The sequence below is a fragment of the Centroberyx affinis genome, unplaced genomic scaffold (assembly GCF_046629955.1).
Source record: "Centroberyx affinis isolate AG114_WGS23_722 - 3 ecotype Tasmania unplaced genomic scaffold, CSIRO-AGI_Caff_v1 ptg001355l_1, whole genome shotgun sequence".
Taxonomy (NCBI): domain Eukaryota; kingdom Metazoa; phylum Chordata; class Actinopteri; order Beryciformes; family Berycidae; genus Centroberyx; species Centroberyx affinis.
Genome location: NW_027279846.1, coordinates 133,099 through 142,907, shown reverse-complemented (window position 1 = coordinate 142,907; position 9,809 = coordinate 133,099). Strand labels below are relative to the sequence as shown.

At 42.1% G+C, this 9,809-nt stretch overlaps 1 protein-coding gene across 1 annotated transcript in view; it reads right to left on the bottom strand.

The window, feature by feature from the left end:
- Positions 1-174: 174 nt before the first annotated feature.
- The window catches only part of LOC139649487 (pleckstrin homology domain-containing family A member 5-like), a gene marked incomplete at its 3' end in the record, with an annotated part of 55,841 nt that continues 46,206 nt past the window's right edge, over positions 175-9,809 (bottom strand). The window contains exons 5-8 of the mRNA XM_071525902.1: positions 5,246-5,366; positions 4,737-4,841; positions 2,704-2,776; positions 175-275 (exon numbers count right to left, since the gene is read on the bottom strand). Of these exons, the coding sequence (XP_071382003.1) occupies positions 175-275; positions 2,704-2,776; positions 4,737-4,841; positions 5,246-5,366 (400 nt within the window). The remainder of the gene's footprint in view (positions 276-2,703; positions 2,777-4,736; positions 4,842-5,245; positions 5,367-9,809) is intronic.

The following is a 9,809-nucleotide window of genomic DNA, read 5'->3' as shown; positions in this document are numbered from 1 at the left end:
TTCATTCACTACTTAAGATAAATAATGTACTTCTTAAAAAAAAAAATTTGCAGAGGTTTTAATTTTCTCCCCAAAACCAAATAATACTGCTTTAATTTTCTATGCTCTGAATTCATTCAACCCCAAAAAGCTGCAGTCTATGAAAGTTTGACAGGAATGAAAACATGCTCTGACCTTGAAGGCATATTTTCTGTTTATGTGATCATCCACAGACAGCATGGATATATGAAAGCTTGGTAGGAGGATGCTGCCAAGTATCCCCTCCTCTTTTTCATCTGCAGAGACAAACCAAGTCAACACAATGAGTTAGGAGCTATTTTCGTCAGTCATCTTCAAATGAGTCTATGATGCTGCACTAAACTCCTATACTAATTTGTAAACATACCAAAGGCTACAGACAAACCGAGTGGGTTGTGAGATAAAACAGAAAGAGGACAGCGTTGGTCAGACAAGCACTAAACAGGCCAGAGTCCAATCAGTGGAAAAGATGAGCATTGATTCAACGTTCTGCACAGCTAGGCTGCTCTAATCCTCATTAAGTTAGCTGACAGAGCTCCACATTGACAATAGAGGACAGCAGCAGCACTCTCCACAGGGGGGATTATATTGGGTCCGAGTCTTATGCAGAGAATTGCTTAACCTCCCAGTTTGATACGAGCCGTCTGCATAGCTCACCCGAAACAGTGCAGGAAAACAAACAATGACAGGGACGTGGCTGCTGCAGTCCCTATGTGCATTTGCTTTGTTTGATGTGTGTGTATGTGTCTCTTTTGTGTGTGTATATATATATATATATATATCTGCATCCTTTTGTGTGTATGCATGTGCAAGTGAATATGTGTGTGTGTGTGAGAGTGTGAGAGTGTGTGTGTGTGTTCGCGTATGTGTGTATATATGTGTCAGGCTAGGCTGCTCAGCCACATCCATGTTTCTGGCCCTGTAGGTTTCCACACTGAATAATTAAACACACAAATATAACTCAAACTGGGGCTGTTATGCAAAAGTCAACAGAAGCCTCTTTACACATAGTGGTGGTGGCTAGGACAAGGTCTATAGTGAATAGTGAATAATCTTTGGGGGAGTGAGAGTGTGGTAGCTGAACTCTGGTTGGCCTCGGGTCATTCAGAGGAAGCTGAGCTGTTTGTCCTGCGGCCCTGTAGAGCCTTGGCTCCACAACTGAAGGATTGAGAGATTGATGGATTGATCTGTCCGCCACTCTCAGCCCTACCTTCATCCCTCCGGCCCTACACTTATTTATTCATCAAGTCTGTTTCTCTGCCTCTCTGTCTCTAACACACACACACACACACACACCGGGTTCTACAGAATAGTCCAACATAAGCTGGCACAGAGGGAGATCCTGAGCTCATAGTGATAGTCTGATATACAAGTGTGGCAGATAGCAGTTGTGTTTAGATGAAGGCCAGGGGAGTTCATGACCTTTCTACCCACTCTCTGCTGATGGGTACAATTTCTCAACATGTCTGTCTGGATGCAGCCTTTGGGTCTGCTGCTGTCTGTGGCTTTTGTCAGTCAGTGGGCGGAAAGAGGGCGACAGGAGTGGCAGACACCAGAAATAACACAGACTTGTTGCCATCCTGCTCAGCAGAAATGATGTCCGCATCCACACAAAGTGAGCAGGGGCTATTGGTCTGGACTTGTGCCAGGCAGCAATTACAGTTTCTTTGCAGTCAAAGCCTAGCAGCAGGCCTAGTCTATGGTTAGCTGATGACCTCATTGATTCACATCCAGCATTGGATTTTTTCAGTAGGGGAGTTCTCAAACGCTCTCTGAACACAGCTGTGTCAATATTTAATATGACCATTTGCACTGCATGAGAGAGGGAGAAAATCTCAGTCAATAGCAACTCAGTCAATAGCAGCTTATAAAAAATGTAATGGAAAACCCTCAAACTAGGCTGGGACTCCCACAGTGACCCCACCTATGAAAGCACATGATTGATGGAGATGCTAGTGGTCATTTAAAACACTGGTAGATCAATCACAAAACTCATTCAAGTTTCCATTTCAATAAAAAGTGTTATTTAAATTGTTTGGTTATGCAAGTATGGGTTGTCTGACGAATTATAGAGCCATTTAAATTGCACTCACATCCCAAACATTGATCACTGTATTAATACGATGGTGGTCCCTACAATGTAGAATTTGAAGAGGATATGTGCATATTAACAAGATAAATCCTGTTTAGTGCTACTGAATCCATGGATTAATGCAGCCTTTTATTTATAATATGGGAGCAGGTTAGCTTGAAGCAATTAATTTTATGCAACCACTGTATAAAGAGAGCCTCATCACTGAAAACTTGTTTTATGACTTATCATTAGAGTGTGAAATTTAATTTGATGCAATGCTTTATCTTTCTGTGGCTGCTTCCAAGCCTTGTTTCAACCCATGGATTCGCTCAGGGGAAAAAATGAACTCTCAAATGCCAAAACAGAAGACAGGAGAACCATTCCAATTAAGATGTCTCCTCAGTTAGTCCTGACAGGCTGCCTGCCACAGGGGCTCACAGCAGCTCAGACAGAGACCTGGATCCTGATGAATATCACAATCGCTAAGAGCACAGCTTCCAGCTCTGAAGGTCACAACAGCACTCTCAACCACTAATCGACTGCCACTGTTGTTGTTAGCAGGGCAACACAACAGAAAGGTGTTCTCCGTGGACATGGAGATGGAGACTCACCTCTGTAGTAGAACAGGCACAGGTCGGACAGCACAAACCATCTCTTCTTCCACAGCTTCATCCCTGTACTGTCCTACAGGAACCCAAGAGGAAGAGGGCACGGTTACACACAAACAGACACCTTCTACATACCACCACAAACTAGAGGGAATGGCTTGATTATGAAATGAGAAGGATGACTACTTCTGTCTTACCCAGTACTTGCTGTTGTTGTCATAAGTTCAGTCACCCCCTTTGATATAATTAGTCCATTGAATCCTACTATATGATTGGTTGTCTAGTTTATTCCCCCCCCCGATTGGCATGACACCAGCAAATCCTTTCTTCCCCTTTGTCTTTGGTGTGTTTATACTGCTGCATTTTCCTGCTGTATGTCATCTGATGATGGCCTCCTTGCCTGAAACGTTATGTTTTTAATATTCTTTAGATAAATAAACACTACCTTTAATGGAACGAGTGTGGAAGCCATCCATTTTGTACTATCAGGATTCTGCCATTCTCATTTCACACATTCTCGGCCAGAGATGTTAAGAAGAGTAATCACATAATTTGGTATTCAGGGGAAGGATTCGATTTCTGGTATGAAATTAAGTGAACATAATAAAGAGAGTGCTGCACTGTTGTAAGTATGTGATTACAACCAAAACAACAGCTTCCCCTTTAAGAGGGAGCATATTGTTCAGTGGGTAATAAAAATAAAGCCCCTTTACTGAAGTCGTTCTCCGGTATCACTCAATACTGCGTTCAAAGGGCTTTTCAGGCTGCTGCTTGGAACAGGACGAGGGGTGAGGGATAGGGTATTAACTGCCCCTGTTTGCTTTGTTGGAAAATTTGAGCAGAGTCCTTAATCTTAGATTCCACCCAGAGGCAAGAGTAGGGGAAGGGACCTCAACAACTCTGTCATTATGGTCGAATGGCATGTGGACAGCAGTTTACTTCAAATGGAAATTCAGTTCCAGGGACCAGCATGTTTAACATATTAGTATCGAAAAGATCTGCAATACCAGATGCAATTCAGTATGTTCAGTTTTTAGGCACTTCCGAAATAGTGCAACACCAATACTGAAATGCCTTGCTTCCATTAATTCATCACCTTCCCTTCATGCAATCCTTGCCTACAAAAAGTTTTGGCCAGTCATTTTCTGATGTGTTCATGTATGCTGTACCATTTACCAACATTTCTGTCAGATCTCACTCTGCTCATAGAGCAGTTTGGGTGGGAAGAGAAAAATGAGGCTTTCACCATCAATCACTGTGGCATTTTGTTCTCCCAATGGATCCACTGAAGGGCTGCAGCTTTACTTCAGCCAAGGACTTCAATAGCTTCCAGGTTTGAATGAGGGAGGAAAATAAAAGTGCAAATCCAGCTTTTATTAGTGGCGGCAGATTTGTGAGTCTTTTGCTTGAACTACATCACCCTGATTGAGGTCCCCAAAGAAAAAGCAGCTGGCAGCTGTACGAAAGGAAGCCTACTTGTGCTCACACAACTGTGCCAGGAGGCTGCAATCAAAACTAAATGAGAGTCCCCCACTTAGGAAGCATGAGAGAGCCCTATCTGGCCAAGAGCTGCCTCAAGCACCCCCTTTTCACCCCTGCTGTAAGCAACCAGGGAACCATGATGAGGGATTGCTATTTAAACACTGCCCATTCTGGCTGACTGGCTGAGCAGAAAAGATGGACAAAGCAATGCTGAGATCTTGTAAGACATCAAAAAGCTTCCTTTGTGCTCATCTTAAGACTGTTGATCAAACTCTACAACAGGGAGAGGGAGAATCTAAACTGTGTTTTATGTGTGGAGAAGAGGGACGTTACAGAACAGAAATTTTGTAGATAAAAATGTTGCGTCTGATGTTTCAAGATAAGTCAAGGATATTTTTCCCAAATATTTTTGCTTTTAAATATAAATTGTTTAACTTATTTCCCAAATAAATAAACAATAATATATGATTGAAAAGTTTCTGTCTCTCTGACTCATGATTTGATTCACTGGACTAATTCTAAAGTTTTGTGTAAAGCAATCTGAACACACTCACCTGTTTATAAAGCCAGTTGCTCTTGAGTACTGGGGCACCAGGGTTCCTCCTGATAGAGTTAGATCTCTTCCCAAAATTGTGGATTTTTTTGGAGGGTCTTGAGGGCTAGAAATATGAACGAGTAAATAGAAAGGTAACCTCTACATACAGACAAATGCCACTTCAGGATTACATAACAGTTCTACATTTGTGAATAGAAAACACTAAATAAACCTTGGAAATGTGTGTTAACCCATTTCAAAATTCCTTTCTCAAGCCCTTGACTGGATTTGAAGATTTTGGCCAGTGATCTAGGCCTATGATGTATACTGGTAGTTCTTATACAATGCTACTGCTACTGTAAGTCTTACACATACTGCAACTGAACAACATTTTTTCCCTTATTTTTCCCCAGACATTTTATCAATTCCCAAACTTGTCAAGACTTGGAAATTATCAAATTAATTTTCCATTCATTTGCAGACTTTACAGACATGCGTAGGAACACTGTTTTGATGTGTGCAACTCACTCTTCCTGCTGGGCTACTGGGGTGTGCGGCGTAGTCCGAGCCGCCTGTGTAGTTGGAGGCCTCACTCATGGTGCTCAGTGGCCGGTCCTTCTTCTCATTCGCCGACGCTTTGGGGGCAGATCTAAACAGGAGATACAGAGTGTGCCAAGAGCATAGGCAAGCCATCAGTCAGAACCCTAGACTACTTTCTGCTCAATGACCATGATAAAAAGGAGGAGGATATGAGGAGGCAGCCTATATTGTCTGTGCTTCTATTCAGTCCAATTCTCTCAATTTGCCCCATCAGTCCAAACCCTTAGTTCTAATGCGATCTCAACATGGGCCCATGAATCAAGCCAATTACTCCCACCATGTCACTGCAGATACATTTCCCTTTCTCTAACAGATTTAAATGGTCTGCAAAGTCTGCCTGACATATTGAGCTGCAGAAGATTATGCAGCAGTGAATCAGGCCAAGAATGAGAAGAAGCCATCAAGAGGGTCCAACTGAAATGATGAAAACTTTTAAAAGCAACAGTTGAATGCAAAATAACCTAAATGCATTTGCCATAGATCCTTAGGATAGAACACCTTGTGAAATAAGTTGTCTCCAGCCCATGGAGATGTCCTACATTCTTTAGGAATGGTACAACGTTGTGGTCTAGAGGGAACAAGACAGAAAAACGAGAGTAGAACAAAAATACTGCAGCACTGCAAGAAGTGTCAGCTCTCAGATATATTGGGTTTCAGGTCACTGAACAAGGACAGATATTCCCGCCCCCCTGGGTCCCGAGTGCAACTGCACAGTGACACTCCCCCCTATAACCTGCTCATTTGATACAAGTAGCCCAACATAGTACACCCATCCACGGACTCCAGGTTCTATGGTACAGTGTTTCCCACACATAGGCTCATTTGTGGCGCACCGCCACAATGTCAGCACGTGCCACCACAAAATAAAAAGTTGGTCAGTATATATAAATTGATCTAAAGAGATCTCTAACACTGCACATCACATGTTCTCTGTCACACCAGAGACTAATCTCGCCAGTGTTCACGCAGCTGTTGCTTGTAAACTCACCGCACACATGGCTTTCCCCATCCGCTTGTGTAAGAAACCAGTAGACAAGTAAAATTGTGCTCAATCAGACAGAGCCTCACGTTGTGAAAATGAAAGTGAAACTTAAAATTATTCCATTTGCTCCAATATCGCATGTATTTCTAATGGTGTGTGCAAAAAGTAACTTGACACTTTTTAGTTGTGGGTGACAGGGAATTAACATGAGTGCAGTGCAAAGACTGGCACATTTCCCCTGTTCACCATTGGATTCTACTGGGCACACTGCTGTCACTGTAGGTAAGGACAAGTAAGGCCATGATATATTGAAAATAAGTTGCCCCCACACACACACACCCCACCCCCAGTCCACCACATTGCACAGTGCACTGTCAATCTGTGGGAAATTCTGTGGTACCACTTCAGCATCAATTATGCACTCTAATCCATCCATCCATCCATCCCACCCAGTTCGAACTTTCAATCCATCCATCCGTTAGACATAATCATTTCAGACTGCATGCTCTTTCGCTCAAGGTACACAAATACAGAAAGGGGTCACATGATCAGGGGTCATAGCAACATCAGCTATCACCACAGCAGGCAACAGACACAGGATGCACATTCCCGTGCAGGACAGTGTCAGAAATCACAGGTCCGATGCTACATACAGACCCTGCAAACAATGACAAGACAAAACAATGACAATTACAGATAGGCTATGTTTTACCTGTATTTGGAAGGAAAGTTGTACGGTTGGATGCAAGGCTCATCAGACTGAGTTGCAAGAAGCACCAAAATCTTTGAGTGGACTAGTTCAATAAGGTCATTTTACAGAAGTAGCAGCATGATAAAGTTCATCAACTGTCTAAAATGACAGGCTACATAAGGGTTCCTATGTAGAGGTGACACATCCCTGGAGACGGCATCAGGGAAGTCATAGAGTGGCCAAGCGAGTGACTAATGCTCTCTCAAGCTCAAGTGCACACAATTTTCAACTGGCTCTCTCTTGACTTCTCTCAAATAACTGCTTGTGGAGAGCGATGAGCAGCCACAGAGAATTGCCTTCTTCTCTGTCTAATGAGCTAGCTCCAGAGAATGAGCTCCAGAGATTTTTAGCACTTCCAATGACAGGCTAAATCCTGAGTGAACCATAATCAATGGCGTGTCAACTTGCCATCACAACACAAAGAGGGAGGGGGAAGAGACTGGACTGTGTCTGCTGGGAGTGAGACATTGCTCTATTTGATGCTCTATTTAGCCAATAGCCCATTTCCGGACTCTGAGCTGCAGTGTTTATGGGCTTTGTTGAAAATTAGCCTGTGCCTGATAATCAATCTGCTGGCAACACAATTAAAAAGTCATGAGAGCATCAAATTGGTTGCTTTGGCATAAGAGCTGGGCTGGTAATGGCAGTTCAGATATAAACACCAGTGGGAAGAGTGAGTAATGGGAAAAGTGGTGCTGCATTAGAGTTCTCATAACCAATTTAAAATACTGTTACACAGAAGTATAAAAATGTAATCTTCAGAATTAAAGCAGCCTCTAAAAATGAGTTCCATGAAGAGGGAAGTCTTCATAAAGAGGGAAGTCAGCCATTAACAGGGCTGTTGATGTGGCATGATGACAGTAGCACATGGGACGTGGAGGCCATATATAGGCCTACCTAATGATGTCAAAGCAGTGGTGATGAGAATTCAGAGCAGATGATAAAGCAGTGGTGATGAGAATTCAAAGAGGCCAACTCTCATTTACGCAGTATTCACCACCCAGGGCTCTCCAGCATTTCTCTACCACTTAAAGACAATGGCCACATGGAACGGAGAACACCAAATCCTTCACATCTACATTTTGTCACGAAACTCTGCTCTAGCTGGCATACTCTAAAATGTCAGCAAGAAACCCCACATGGGTCGTGTCACAAAACATTCTGTTTTGAGTATCTGTCTGCTCTAAATTACTATTTTCTTGTGCAAATTGGTGCTTATCTCATGACAGTACTAGTACACTGTGGATTTGACTGATGTAAAAACAGACTAGGGCTGGGCGATATGGTTGAAATCAATATCATGATAATCATAAGGATTTTTCTCGATATCAATATATATCACGATATGGCTCATGTATGCAAAATCACGTTAAATAATCAAAGTAATGCTCATCTCATTGAACCGAATGGTAATGTTAGGTGTGATGTCAAATAAAACAGAAATATTCAAATAATATTCCTACCATACCTCATTTTTATCAGAGTTTTTAAGTAAAATTTGCTTGTCATCATCAATTTAGACAGCAGAAATGTGTGTCACGATATCAAAATATCTTCATATCATCACGATATGATTCCACTGAAAAACGATAAACGATAATATTGAATTATCGCCCAGTCCTAAAACAGACTATATACTAATAGCTGTAGCAACATACCAGAAATGAACAACAGTCACCACTGTGTTTAACGCAACTCCATGTCATCAGCTATGTCACTGAGTCTCAGCTAGAAGCCTGAAAGGTCATGTGATGTCCCTGCTTCAAAACAACTTCACTCTACATCTGCTTTAGAAAGTTTAGTTTTGTAGATTTTGGCCAATTATAAATCTGTTTGTCTTTTGTCTGTGTGATAAGGATGCCCTTATGAAAGTAGCTTGAGTTCAGTCATGTAGGCTAGTTGAGCCTTTTAGAATGGACAAATATCAAATCAGTCACTTTAAATAGGCTAATTAAATAAATATCATTTTTACTTTAGTAATACTATAACTATACCATATAATCAAGTGATTTGGATTTTATGTGTTAACAGAAAAAAAGCATGCACTTATGGAGCCCCTCTTTAACTGTGTTGCCCTCATGTTATAGGGGATTAAATTGGGGATGTCGCACAAAGCCCTTGTATCAATTCCACACACAAAGACTAGCCCGGATATACAGAAGCGCTCCACCACTGCTTGTTCCCTCAGTGGAAAGATTTTGTGTGTGTGTGTGTGTGTGTGTGCGTGTCTGTAAAAAGGGTGCAGAGGGATTACACTGCCACTGAAGCTTGGCCCTCTGGGCAGACTGGGGGGAAACACTGAACTGAGTGGCTGAGGGTGCATTTTAAAACGACCACGCAGCATTTCCAATGAAATAAGGGTGCTTTAGGACACTTTTGTTTGGTGGTGGTGAACCTGACCTTCATCTTTTTAACAAAGAAAAGACTAAGAGACAAGGCAAGCATACACAGATTGGGATATACACAGAATTTAGAGTAATATCTAGCATATATATTTAACATTGCTGCAGGCTAGGGCTGGGCAGTATATAAAAAAATTGACTGACCAACACTATGAATTTTCCACAAACCTAATTTTCCACATTGTTCGGTAAACGCATTCCTTCAGTGCAGTGCTCCAGTGCAATCCAGTGCTTGTGTTCCTTTAATTTAAAGCTGCTACCAATAGCATTTGAAACTTGATGACCCCTTGGCGACCCCTTGAGTTGCCAAGGGGACACCAACCACTGGCTAATTTTTGCATTACAAAAAAATATTTT